Source organism: Dinoponera quadriceps, unplaced genomic scaffold (genome assembly GCF_001313825.1).
Source record: "Dinoponera quadriceps isolate SergipeBrazil2010 unplaced genomic scaffold, ASM131382v1 scaffold4681, whole genome shotgun sequence".
Lineage (NCBI taxonomy): Eukaryota > Metazoa > Arthropoda > Insecta > Hymenoptera > Formicidae > Dinoponera > Dinoponera quadriceps.
Window position 1 is genome coordinate 145414 of NW_014561157.1, and position 13796 is coordinate 159209.

Sequence of the window (13796 nt, forward strand, 5' to 3'; positions counted from 1 at the left end):
ACGAGGAGGTCATGTACAGTATTGCTACTCGAAATTTTGTAATCCGTGACGAGGTAATTAGTAGCAAGGCAATTTTAATTCGTGAAAATAAATTAATAAATTGATAATATATGTGTTAAGCTAATATATGTGTAAGCTGAGTAAAATTTATTTTGTTTGAAAGTTTCGAGTAGGGGTTTGAAGTTTAAAAAGTGGATCCACATACACACATATACTCACGTGCAGTATTGCTAATTTAATATTTATAAATCTGTCATGAGGTGAACGTCCCAATTAGTGACAAGGTGATCTTATCGTAAAAATAAATTAATAACTTGGTAATATATGTATTAAGCTAAGTACATAAATTAATTTCGTTCGAAAGTTAGAACATTCGTGTGGTTCTACTTACATATTTCACACTTATGATATAAGATTTCAGTTAATTTCTAACTCTTTCCCTATGAGCGCGTAATATTATTTAATATTAAATATTATATTCTAGCCATATTCTTAGAATATCGAACTAAATATAATATTCTGATAATATTCTAGTAATATTATTCGACAAGGTAAGTTGGCGACACCGGCAGCACGTGACGGGCGCGCGAAAGTTGAAGGAGAATGCGCGGCGTGCTCCAGAGGCGACGGCGGTGGCGCCCAGCGGCCGCGCGGCCAACTAGCACAATATGGTCGACGTTCGGCCAATGTCGCTTATCAACAACATGGCGGACGCGACGAGGCTCGTCTTGTCCCTCTGATGCACCGTCGTTGGCCATACGTCGTGTCTCTACGGCTTCGCGCACCACCATTCGCAATACTCGACTCGAGCAGGTCGCAACAACACGAACGAACGATCATCGTCGGCTCGCTAAAAAAAAAAAAAGAGGTCGATCGTCTTAGCGCCGAGCGTGACCAGGGGTAGGGACGAGCGGAAGTGGACAAGCTTTTACTCGGCGGAGAGGGGGAGAGGGTATATTTGTCACGCACTGACGTCGCCGGGTCATTCGGTGAACGCGCGCTGTACGAAGTGCACGAAAAGAAGGACGGGTGAGAGGAGCGACGACGACGAAGAGAGAGATAGACTCTGGCGACACAGACTCGGCGGGTCTTCGAGGTGACAAGATCGCGCCTTCTCTTGTGATTCTCGACTGTATATGTGTGCATGCAACCCGTTGTGCGTGGTGCGATGGAATTCGTAATGATAAAGGACATTCGACCGGGCCAAAAGAACATCAACGTAGTGTTTATCGTTCTAGAGGTTAGCCACCCTACTATCACCAAAGAGAACCGCGAAGTTCGAACGTTCAAAGTGGCTGACAGCACCGCCTGCATGAACGTCTCCATCTGGGACGAGCCGGGTCAGCTCCTGGTGCCCGGCGACATCGTGCGGCTCACCAAGGGATACGCCTCGGTCTGGCGGCAGTGTCTAACTCTATATTCCGGCAAGACCGGCGACATACAGAAGATCGGGGAGTTTTGCATGGTGATAAACGAGCAGCTGAACATGAGCGAGCCCAACCCGGCGTTAGCCCAGCAGTTGGTCAATCAGAGCGGCTCGCCTGGTAGCAATGTCAATAACAGCATCACCAACAACGGCAACGCGAACAGTATGTCCGGCCAACAACCGGGCGGACGGCAGCCCTTGGTACGTAAACGCCGGATCGTTTCGATCCTTCGCTCCGAATTTGAACTCACTTTCGTCGACAAAATAGCTCTGAATTGGCCTGTCAGCCAATTGGGTAGTTCCTAAGCCATTCCTTTATGATTGGCATTCACGGTTGGATTTTATATTTAAGACCATCCCGGGTTCATCTTCAGATGTCTCGTAGCCAATGAAACAAGTCGTACAACATCTGAAGATAAATTTGAGACGGTCTTGCAGCGGTGTTTATAGTGAGAATTTAAGACGTAAGATGTACTCAAGTTTTGAGCCTAGAAAATAGCGGGAGGATAAAATGAGCTTCTTAAGAATTCGTCGAGAGATTTGCACTATACGTAGGCTTAAATATGACCTAATTATCGGAGGAATTGAAAGACGATTGACCATTCGAAAGCTGAGATATTCGTAACCAAAGTGGAGCAAAAAAGTCGTATAAAAGTCAAGATGACTTCGAAATGATGTCATCTTCATTTTTATGTGACTTTTTGTTCTACTTCGGAACTGGAAATGACACTTTTTTTTACATGCTCCTCGGGATGATAATGTTTTATTTTTAACTTACATTTTTAATTTCTTTTAAACCATATTTAGAATTTTTACGAAAAATTATATTGATATTAACACGTTCATTGCCAAGCTGAAAATTGGAATTTCGTATTTTTAAAATTTTTTAATTTAGTTTTTATTGTGCTCAAAATAAGTTAATATATTGTTTATATGCTTTTATTAGTATGTACATAGGATTTATGTATTCTAAATATCTGTTACGCGATAACGCGTGATCGGCCGTTTTGTGAGAACTCGCATCACGCGATATCGCGTGATCGGCAATGAACGTGTTAAGGACTAATATAGAAACGTTATATAAACATTTCAGAATTATTGACCATTTTGTTTTTAAAATACAGCGGTACAAAATTGCTGTACTACTCGAAAAAAATATACATATGCACGTATTTAAACATTTATATACCTTTTTTCGGCGCATCCATACTAAATCAACTAATGTATAAAAATTGCATTAATAAGAAATATGAAAAATATTTTCATATTTGTAATATATATATACATACGTGTATATATATATATGTCTACCTCAACTTCGTTTTAAATTAATATTTATTATTTAGATAGCGAAATAAATGTGTAGGAACATAACTTTGCTTGATAAATACTAAATTTATGAGTGGTTCCCTGGATGCACCGCTGAAAATGGCACCCAGCGTAATAACTACCGTAAGTCGTAAGAAATTGACAAATCACAGTCTAATGAGGAGACTAATCGATTGGAATTGGTCAATTTCTTACAGCTTGAGGCCTAAAGCTCAAGTTTTACGTCTTAAATTCTCATTGTAGACACCGATTTAAATAGTATTATAAATATGATTTAAGAAATTGACCAATCACAGTACCCATCATCGAACGTGAGGAGAATAATCGACCGTGATTAATCAATTTCTTAAGTCTTAAGGCTTAAAAAACTATTGTAGACCGGGACTATAAAGCCTTAAGGCCAAATCACACTAGCGATTGCCGATTGTATTACATTTGACGATTATAAAATTTTCTAAATGGCAATCACTGACCTCAATAAGTGGCTACTTTGCTCAGATTGATTGAAAAGTAATCGCCAATCGCAATTCAATCGGCAATCGCTAGTGTGATTTGGTCGTTAGATGCACTTTTATCGACGAAACTAAGCTCAGAATATGGGATCTCTGAACATTCAAATTGCCCGTCTCCAAGCGGCGTATCTCCGCTTATACATCTCTTTCTCACATCTCGTATATGGCCGTGCTTATCGCGGTGAAATATATGTTATTGTAGATCGCATTAGCATGAGTAGCGTGTACGATAATCGCGGCCGAAGGCAAGCCGGCTAACGGAAGAGGAAAATGAAACGTTCGTCCGCGACGACGGTAGCGGCATGAAACTCTCGGCGCGCGCGGCACTGTTTATCCGTCTATACACAAAGTATATCGAGTTTACGTCAATTCTCGTCAGTTCTCGCAGCTGATGTCCTAACCAAGCGCGATATCTCTCAATAATTCATGATAGCGACCGTACGACTCGCGTGGCAGGGAAGACGAGCTCTCCCTCGACATCGAGGCTGCGTTTTCTTCGGCCGCTCACGCGCTGCAAGCTTCGTCATTCCATTTTCCTTTGGCATGTGAGGTAAATACTAATGCCTGGACATGTACCTAATTGAACATTCTTGTTGTCTCGTTGTCTTTAGATACGAATATTTAATTTTTAAATATAAAACATGCGTGTATTTCAATATATATAATATATTATATATTTTTAAAGTTTGAATATTCGTGTTCAATCCATTTCGTTCCTCTCTCTTTCTATATAGGAACAACAAATTTACCTGTATTCACACATTTTTCTATCTATGATAAAGGTAGATTCCGACTTAGAACCCGCGAACTGAAATATAGTTCGGGCTTTTGCCTTTCACAAAATAATTTCACCTGTCCGCTCATCACCCCCTTCCCCGGCGGTAAATGGGAGTGGAAAATAACTTTGTAAAACACATCTTTTTAATTAATCAATTAAAGGTAATAACAAATAGAAAATTGGAAAAACAATGATGAGATTGCAGCCAAGAGTTCAAATCGTCGAAAATGACGATTCCCGTTATGATTCACCGGGTATACTCCAGGTGTCACTCAAAGTAGCTGTTCCGATTCTGTTTTCCGGGAAAAACCAGCTGGTCGGGAAATTCTGATTTGAAGTTCTTCCAGTTCCTTCGTTTTCAATTATCCCGGAACGGTATTGGATCTCAGTATTTTTGCCCGAAACGGGTTAAAGATCAAAACAACAAAGAATGTCCAGAGTTGGACATCGGTGTACATTCACTTTAATGAATATTCAAAATAGAATTACAGGGCGTAAACGGCCAAAGAGAATGCAGCCCGAGTCGGGAATGTCATTATTATATTCGCGCTACGTGTCACATCTCTCTGCCTCGCGCGACGATAGTCGGATATTTAATTACAGCCGAGCACGGGCTCTGTTCGCGCGTGCACGCGAATACGTGACAGTCACGTTTCACAAGCTGAGCCTATACCGAGCGAGCGAACAACGAATGCGAACTTTCGCGTTGTTAAGCCGAGTATACACCGAGCGAACGAACAATGTATAACACGAATATGTACATTCGAGTCTAAACGTGCGCGAACTTTCCACGATGAAACTACCTTGTGAGCGAATCGCCAACTGAAAGCGTTCCGTTCGACGTTTTCTATTCATTGTGGCGGTACTGTATACCCAGTAAGCAAATTGTTAGCGGTATACCGCGATTGGAAGCGGACTTGGCCAAAATATCATGACGGATCATCACCCATCTGTTATGTTGGCATTAAGTTGCCACGTTGTATGTCAGCATCCTATAAGCGCGTAATATTATTTAATATTAAGTAATATTTTTGGAATATTAATAGATGGTTACATGTCCACTCTTAATAATATTAAAAAAATAATTTTTTATTTGAAACGTATTGCAATATCAATTGTTTTATTATATAAATAAAGTAGAAAGAATTTGTATATATATATATATATATAATATTTTTATACAAATTCTTTCTACTTTATTTATATAAGAAAACAATTGGTATTGCAATATATTTGAAATAAAAAACAATCTAATTTTATCGAACGAATATATATATACGCTATATTTATAGATATTTTTCTATATTATTATTATTTAATTCTTTTTTTAATATTCAAAGAATATTTTTATAATATGCCAAGAATATTATGTGAAGTGAACATATAACATCAATAGAATATTCGTGTAATATTATAAAAATAATTGAATCAGTCGGAATTTTTTGTCGCAATGTGTAAACAAATAAACATTTTTTCCTTACGCATTACGTATTTTTTTTTCAAAAATCTTATTTAAACTGCTCCGGCAGAAAGGTACACGTTAATCGTCGATACTTTTAGCGTTAACATAGGGCTGACATTTCCATTCGGGAAACTTGACGTTCGATAAACATCGATTGTTCCCCCGCGGAGAACCCCTCGGAGACATCTTCGTCACGGCCGATCGTGCGATTCAACGACCGTTTTTCGCGAGAGAGCTGCCGGCAACGAGTGTCGTCACGTGCCGTGACGTCCTTGCGGACACGTGCAGAGCAGCAGCTCTCTCGGAGCGGGGCGCGTGGTTGAGGATAAACCAAATTGAACTTGTGCAATTTTCCGCAGGCCATCCAAAGTAACACGACGCCCGGCAGCGGTGGGACGGCTGGAGGTTCAACGGCCGCGAAAAGCGGCAACGGCAACGCCACCACCGGAGGCGGCAGCGGCGGTAGCGCGGGCGGGGGCGGCGGGGGCGGCAATGTTAGCGGGTCCGGTCTACCCGGTAGCTCGGCGCGATACCCGGCGTCCGGCGGCGACTCGACGACGATCAAGGGCGGACCGGCGAACACGAAGAGCAACTCGCGCGGTCGCGGCGGCTACAGGAACGGCGGTCGCGGTGACCGGAGATAACACATGAGAAGGAAGCGTCTCATCATATATATGTAATAATAATAATAATAATAATAATAATAATAATAACAATAAACGCGCGCGCGTACGCGCGCACGCACGTCCGTGCACGCACGAGGGGGCTGGCCGGCCGCGAACGCGACTGTAATATACCGTTTTATTTTATTTTATTTCTTTTTTAAAAACCTTACGATACCATCATCACCCCCGCGGATTCGTTTCCACCCGTTGAGAGTTCAACGCCAAACGCTGGAACGTAGTGGCGCGAAGAACACGATGATCTCTCGACGATCGCGCGCGGCGTCCGAGGGAATGGGGATCGACCTCCAGGATGCAATTCTGCGCTTCTGGACGTCGCTCGGTCGGAAGGATTGATTTCGGAGCGTTTTACAAAGAGGATTCGACAAGGGACTTGCGACGGAAATCGTACACGGGTCTCTCGACGCGTCTTCGACAAGAGAAAGGTCGGTGCTCGACGCTGCTTCTCTCTCTCTCTCTCTCTCTCTCTCTCTCTCTCTCTCGTTATTCTACACGAAGGATTGTATTACGAAAAAATTGTACTACAGAAGAATTGTGTACAGGACACACGTTCCGGGTAGGATCCTGGTAGGATTCGACGGTCCTCGCGCCATAAACGAATCCGATTGTCGTGCTCGACGTGTCCCGAGCGACCGTTCATTGAGCGGGAGAGAGGAGGTAAGGAAGAGTAAGGGGGAATCGTGCTGTGTCCACTGTGTGGAGACAGATGTCTATTGAAGGGAAAGGAAAGAAAGGAAAAGAGTGAGAGTGTGACGACCGGTTGTGTCTCGTAGTTGTCACGCTGCGAAGGGCCCGGCGAGAACGTCGCGGGCGAATGTCGCCGTGATGGTGATGAACTGTCGGCGGCTCGCGCGCAATTCGAGCAGAGATACCGTGCATTTCGCGAACGTAAATCGCTCATTGAGTTGTCTGTTATCTCGGCGATTATCACAATCAACTCTCTCCGGGCCGCATCAAACTCCGATCAAGGCATCTCGGGTAGCCATGTTTAGGCCTGTTCTGCGATACACCGTATATCGGAGTCGGATGTCGAGACATCTAGCCGACGGTCCAATGAGAGAATTCATTTTTTTCGAGAACGAGTTCTCCTCATTCGACTATGGACTGCGTTCCGACGTCCGACGACGATGCACGACATTTTGTGGAACAGGCCATACGCATTGTCCTTGTTCGATGAGGTCGGAAGCGAGAAAACGCATTGCCGTGAATTCTTCGTGTTACACGTTCGAGTGAATAAGTATATGCACAAAGTGACATTTGTGATCAGTTCAGCGTACATGTAAAATTGTCCGAACTCCTAACTCCTTTCGATTGGTGACATCCTGCAAGCCGATCGTCGCTTGGCTTGATCGGAGTTTGGCGCAACCGGGCTACGGCCACTTGAAACCTGAACAATGCGAGTGTAGTGTTTGCGCGGAGCAGTGCGGACCGGGACCGATGAAATTTACATGTATTGTAACAATAAGGGAGAAAGATTCGTATTTATGGTGCAAATAAAAGAATCACGAGCAGGATTTGTGAGAATCCCCTTTTATTTGTCTTGGAGTGATTTGTCTTTGTTTAACGACGCGCGCGCGCGAGTTTGTGTATTTGACGATTAATTATAAATTATAATTATCTATTGATACTTTCATTTATTTATCTTTTTATGAACCACCTTGTACACATACACACGCACACGCACATAGAAGGTTGGGAAATTTATTTGTTAAACCATTACCATCTTCAACTTGTCTTTAAGATATCGTAATATAAATGTCGATTCACAATAGATATTTTAGGTTTTAAGAAATTGACCAATCACAGTTCATTATTCTCTTCACATTCGACTATGATTGGTCAATTTCTTAAGGTTTAAGGCTTAAAATACCTATTGTGGACCGACACAAAGACGTCTTTAAGTCGTTTTTGAGATGTCTAAAAGACTTCTTATGTCCTGATTTTGGACATTGTGCTGTCTAAATTGTTACTGAAAAACAAAGTTACGGTAACATTGTTACAAGTAATACGTCACTTTCTTGTACGCATATTATCGGAACGCAACCATATAGAAGCTTATCGCACGATAATTGCATGACTGATATACGTCAGTTCTCAAACCGCAAGTTTTCCGCCGAATATCCGGTGGTGTTCGACGTCCTCGCGTAAAAACTCGGCATTCGTTACTCCGAATCCATTTACTCGACACGCCGAGAATTCTTTTTCAACAAACATCGCACTGTAGTTCCCTTAATAGTTATAGGAAGAAGCGCTCTCAATTGTTTATCGTAAGTATGTAAACCATCAATTCGCGCGTCGGGGAGTCATTTTTAAAATATCGGCTTTTTTCGCAAGCACGCACACACATACACACGCGCGCGGCAGCGTGTTAATGAATATAAATAAATATAATAAACGTCAATATGGGACTTTTTGTTCGAAGTTCAAAATAATAAACGAGGACATGTGTATGTATGCATACGTATATATATATGCAACAGTATCGATTCACACTACTGACGCGGCGATTTCTTTTTTTACCAACACGGTGTAGTGATTACGCGTTCGTGTGCAAGGTGTGCAATCGCGAGGAGCGCTCGAAGAGAAAACGAAAACAAGCATGTTTGCACTGTCGTTGCCAACCTGACAAATAAACTCTCTCTCTTTTCTCGCGAACGACTCGAGCGAGAAGCTCCATTGATAACGCGACAATCCTCTTCGGGTTAGGCCTCTCACGAGCGGTTGACAGCTGCCGTGTCGCACCTTTCGTATCTCTAGGTTATGTTCGCGCGTGTACGTTTTCTCGTTACCTTATGTTAATGCCAAGGTAAGCGATCCCGTATCCTCCGCTCTGTCGAAATCTACCCTCTCGATTTAAATCAGAATTTTAATATTTGTCCCCAGGAAAGTGACAGTGATGCCGTGAGCTACCGTATGGACCTTATTAGACCTTTAACACCTGAACGGCTATTCATGCGCAGCAATTCTCCGAACGTGATGATTCATTAATAATTTTTTTATGTCCGGAGCTACACAAAGCGGTATGTTTCTTTTTTATTTGCCCAAACTTGATCAATTAGAATTTTCACTCCACTGTATCGTGCAGAAGTAACCATATTGTATTCACTCATGTTTTTTTAGGAATCCAGTTTTATAAAATTAAATATAAATGAAATATGAAATCTTTGCCTATATGTATGTGTGTGAAATTAAATGAAAATGTAGGAATTAAGATGCAAAAAATGTTTGTAAACATTTTTTTCTTGAAAATAATATTAGCCGTTTCTTTTGAAGTAATATTTTCATAGCAATGATTTCTAAATATTATAGCTTATTTGTATATATTTTATGAAATATTTTGTGTGTGTGCCAAAGAGAACACATAAGAATTTATTTCGTATGACGTTGATTAAATTGTGCAGTGGAAATAAAATAAAAGAAATTTTGAATCCTTATGTTACTTGTCTTTTTTCTCTTATTTCTGGATGGGCATTGTATTAATCATATATTTTTTATCTTTTCCAGATTTCTTCTTTGAGAAAAATATGACACGTTCACATGTAAAGTATCAAATTGCCAGGGACGATGTAGATACAACAGATTATTTGGCACAAAATGTCCCAGATTTTCAAAATTTGTCGAAACTGGAGAACTCATTTTGGAGAAAAGCAACCCAAGCCCTTTTACTAATCTCCGCTTACTTTGTTCTATCAGTGGGCCTTACATTTTACCAACCGTGGCTTTATAATACGTATGTGAGTAATTGTACACCAATTAGTAAGTAAATTAGTAAGTAATTACTTGTCTGTTGCTATCTTGATTATTATAAAAAAATCTTGACGTACCTTCATTAATATTTATCACAATGTCCTCAGGGATTTAATTTTCCTCTGGGAGTAGTGGTTTGCCACTTGGTCGTCAAGTTCATACTGGCCGCATTGATAAGATGCATCAGAAGATGTTGCAACAGCAAGCAGATAAATCTTCCGTGGCAAAGTATAGTTTGGTCATTAATGGCACCTGGCATTGCCAGCGGTGTCGATGTTGGTTTGTCAAATTGGGCGCTTTCATTGATCCACATGTCCTTGTAAGTATATGTTACCTTGGAACGATAATTCAAGCACGATACATTCGGTATTTATGTCTTACATTCGGGATATAATTGTTGAACGACATTTCCTCGCAGGTACACCATGACTAAGTCAACCACTATTATATTTATTCTTGGATTTTCCCTCGTCTTTAAACTGGAGAAGAAGGTAAGGCCAATTGTGCTGTGCATTTTGATTGGAAATAAGATACTAGACTCGTAGACATGTATCTTGAATAGACAAATAATTATCGTTTATCGTAGTCATGGTCACTAGTAGGAATAGTAGTGATGATAGCAGGAGGATTGGCGATGTTCACGTATAAATCTACCCAATTCGGTGTTTTTGGATTTATACTGTGTCTCTTAGCGTCATTCGCGAGTGGCTTTCGGTGGACTATGACACAACTGATCATGCAAAGATCCAAACTTGGCCTCCACGATCCAATAGACATGATGTACTATATGCAACCCTGGATGCTGTTACCCGCGTTATTTGTAGCTTCGTGGTTTGAAGGTAATGCTTACGCTCTTCGATCAGCCAGATTTTAATAGAAAACTTAGTAAAATCCTGCAGTTAACTAGGCCACGCGTGAACGATTAAAGGAATTGATATTTCTTTTGACATATTTTAACATATTGCAATGCGTTCCATCATAATTCAAGGTATTGTAAGTGTATATTATACTTTAGGAAGCAAAATATACGGTAATTTTAAAAGCACCGACTGGAGCGACATCGGTGGCATTTTATTGACTACGAGTGCTGTAATAGCCGGTGCCATTCTAGCATTTAGTATGGAAGTGATGGAATTCTTAGTTGTTACTTATACTTCTAGTCTGACATTGTCGATCTCGGGAATATTTAAGGTAAACGATGACTAATTAATTTCATTACCTTTTCACATACATACTACATAATATATACGCGATATGTCAATATGTCTTATTCTCGATTAAAATTGTGACAGTTATCAAATATCTGTAATTCGTGATATACATATTCAGATATAATATAATATTAGAGATACGTTTTTGTGCAAGTTATTAAATTTTATTATACACAGAGCAATATTTCACACATATACGCAGATGAGATTAATGTAATTCTTACATTTATGCTTCATTGTAGGAAATATTCATATTGATACTGGCCTTCGTTTGGAAAGGTGACCAAATGACTGGCTTTAACTTCATAGGATTGTTAATGTGCCTTGGTGGTATAACACTTCACGTTGTCCAGAAGATATTGGTCAATAGGAAGAAGGCGGTTGATAATTTGGAATTGCAATCAAAGTTGCCGAGTGAGAATCCTAAGCACGAAGAGGGGACCGATTCGAATATACCGTTATTAACGGAGAAATCAACGTCCTTGATGAATCTTCTGAACGCGGAATTCAGCTCAGATGAAGACGGTGGCTCGAGAGAGGGTGACAATTCGACGCAAATACTGTCTGATATTTTGCAACGCAGAGAGCAGTGACACATCGTGAATCTTTAGCTCTAATACACACTGCTCTGCAAGGCGTACTTCAACGAGGAGGAACATTCCAGACAACGTACATTTACAGCTTGTAGTATTTTATATTTTTGCATCATAAACTTTACAGTTGATAACGTTTGAAACGTTGACATCACGGGTTATATTCTAAGATTTAGCGTGTGAAAGTTAACGTAACGAAAAACGCGAAAGAAAGAACGTCAGTCTTTTTAAGTATTCCTTGAGATGGTCTTTTGGATGAGGGTTTATGTAAAGAATTAATCATTATATCATTTTAAGATAATTTGATGGCAAAAACATGTTATATGAGTATCCTGGAAAATTGCGAAGTACAAAGAAAGTGAGATGAGATCGACTTTATTATACATGTATTTCAATATTCAGTAGAAAAAAAATGTGGCTACATGTGAAGAAGCTAAGTCATTGTTTCGAAATATGAACAAATGTTCTGCTTTACAATTGGTTGGTAATCTGTATAATTGATCTTCAATTTAAAAGATACGCTTCCACAATACAACAATAACTCGATCTTTGTTTGCATAATAATTTTCTAGTGACTAAAATAAACGCACAATATATATATACGATAAATTCAAATGGAACTTGATAGTTAAAACAAGCTAGTATAAAATTCAGATATATAATTTATTTTATACAAGAATTTAGAAAAATTCTTGTGTGTGTATGTGTGTGGATGTGACTATATGTAAGTCTTGTAAAATAATAACAGTCGGATAGAGCTAACACGCGCGACAATTCAATATGTTAACAATAACGCATCCTGTCGTACCAAAAAAGAAAATAGAATAAAGTTAATTTTATTTTTATATCCTCATATTGAGGGTGTGAATTTTCTATCTTGTGATTAGAGCTTAATAAATATTTTACATATGAATGTTACTTTTTAGCAAATATATTTATTCTCCTACTTATGTCTTAACTATACAAATGAATGTTCCAAGAATTACGAAATTCCTGACAAATTCAATTTCATTATTAAATATTTGTAAGAGTATCGAATAGAGAGAGAAAGAGAGAAACAATAATAAAATATCATCGATATAATATACTAGATGCATTAAATACACAAAATTATTCAAGATTACATTTATTTTACATGATATTTTGGAGAGCAACACAAGTAACATAACACTGCTCAGAACCCAATCTATTCAGCCGTTACGGCGATACAAAAAATCTTACCTGCTCTTAACTAATTGGGCAGCGTAATTACACCTAGCCGACCTTTGTGTAGCTTCGTGTGAGGGCACTTGGCGCAAGACACTATCGTGTCTCCTGACAATAATTATGCGTTAAGTTTGTCATTACGGTCATTGCTTTCATGTGAAATGATGTCGGTCTTTACAGCCTATATCGGAGCATTACATTAATCCCTTTGCTGCTGAGAACGTGTACACGCCTTTAAGAAGCGGGCATTCGTTAGTAGATCGACTCCCTGCAAAGTTAACGATCATGTGCAAAAAGCTTCGATACACCCATTGATTAAATGCATTATTATATTATATATAAAATTAACAATATAAAATATAATATAAAATTTTTTTAACGGAGGATCTTTTCGGTAAAGATTGGAATAATTGTAGTTCCATTTTTATTGGTGGGCTTTCGAGTATTTTTAAAAAGCGTTGTCACGTCGCAAAAGAAATAATGACCTGCCTCCGTATATGAACCCCATAAGCGCGTAATAATCCTAGAATATTATATGAATATCGTTCAATATTAAAACAATATTTTTATGGTATTATTTTTATGGTATTCTAAGAATGTTATGTAATATTTTTTAATATTATAGGAATATTTTCTTGTTGGTATATATTCATTTCACATAATCTTGGCATATTACACAAACGTTCTTAGAATATTAAAAAAAATAATATAGAAAAATATATATATATATAATTTTTTTAGTATAAAACATTTTTACACAAAATTCTTTCGACTTTACTTAATAAAACAATTGGTATTGCAATATATTTGAAATAAAAAAAACTACAATTATATATATATATATATATA

General features: G+C 39.1%; 3 protein-coding genes across 4 annotated transcripts in view; 2 read left to right on the forward strand and 1 right to left on the reverse strand.

Moving 5' to 3' along the window:
- The first annotated feature begins 376 nt into the window (after nt 1-376).
- Nucleotides 377-9141, forward strand: LOC106750922 (SOSS complex subunit B homolog). Of its 2 annotated transcripts, XM_014631569.1 has the most exons (3): nt 377-1627; nt 5867-6183; nt 9053-9141. In XM_014631569.1, exons 1-2 carry the CDS (start codon nt 1145-1147, stop codon nt 6149-6151), a joined length of 768 nt encoding a protein of 255 aa, XP_014487055.1. In that variant the 5' UTR covers nt 377-1144; the 3' UTR covers nt 6152-6183; nt 9053-9141. The 2 variants fall into 2 exon arrangements, with proteins under 2 accessions (XP_014487055.1, XP_014487054.1); XM_014631568.1 differs by lacking the exon at nt 9053-9141 and having other exon boundaries at nt 378-1627; nt 5867-6226.
- LOC106750919 (solute carrier family 35 member C2) lies at nt 9125-12659 on the forward strand. Its single transcript, XM_014631566.1, has 7 exons — nt 9125-9210; nt 9695-9924; nt 10045-10256; nt 10356-10428; nt 10524-10776; nt 10953-11128; nt 11391-12659. Exons 1-7 carry the CDS (start codon nt 9189-9191, stop codon nt 11739-11741), a joined length of 1317 nt encoding a protein of 438 aa, XP_014487052.1. The 5' UTR covers nt 9125-9188; the 3' UTR covers nt 11742-12659.
- The window catches only part of LOC106750918, a 20626-nt gene continuing 18942 nt past the window's right edge, over nt 12113-13796 (reverse strand). The window contains exon 12 of the mRNA XM_014631565.1: nt 12113-13215. Coding sequence (XP_014487051.1) covers nt 13147-13215 — 69 coding nt within the window. The 3' untranslated portion in view covers nt 12113-13146. The remainder of the gene's footprint in view (nt 13216-13796) is intronic.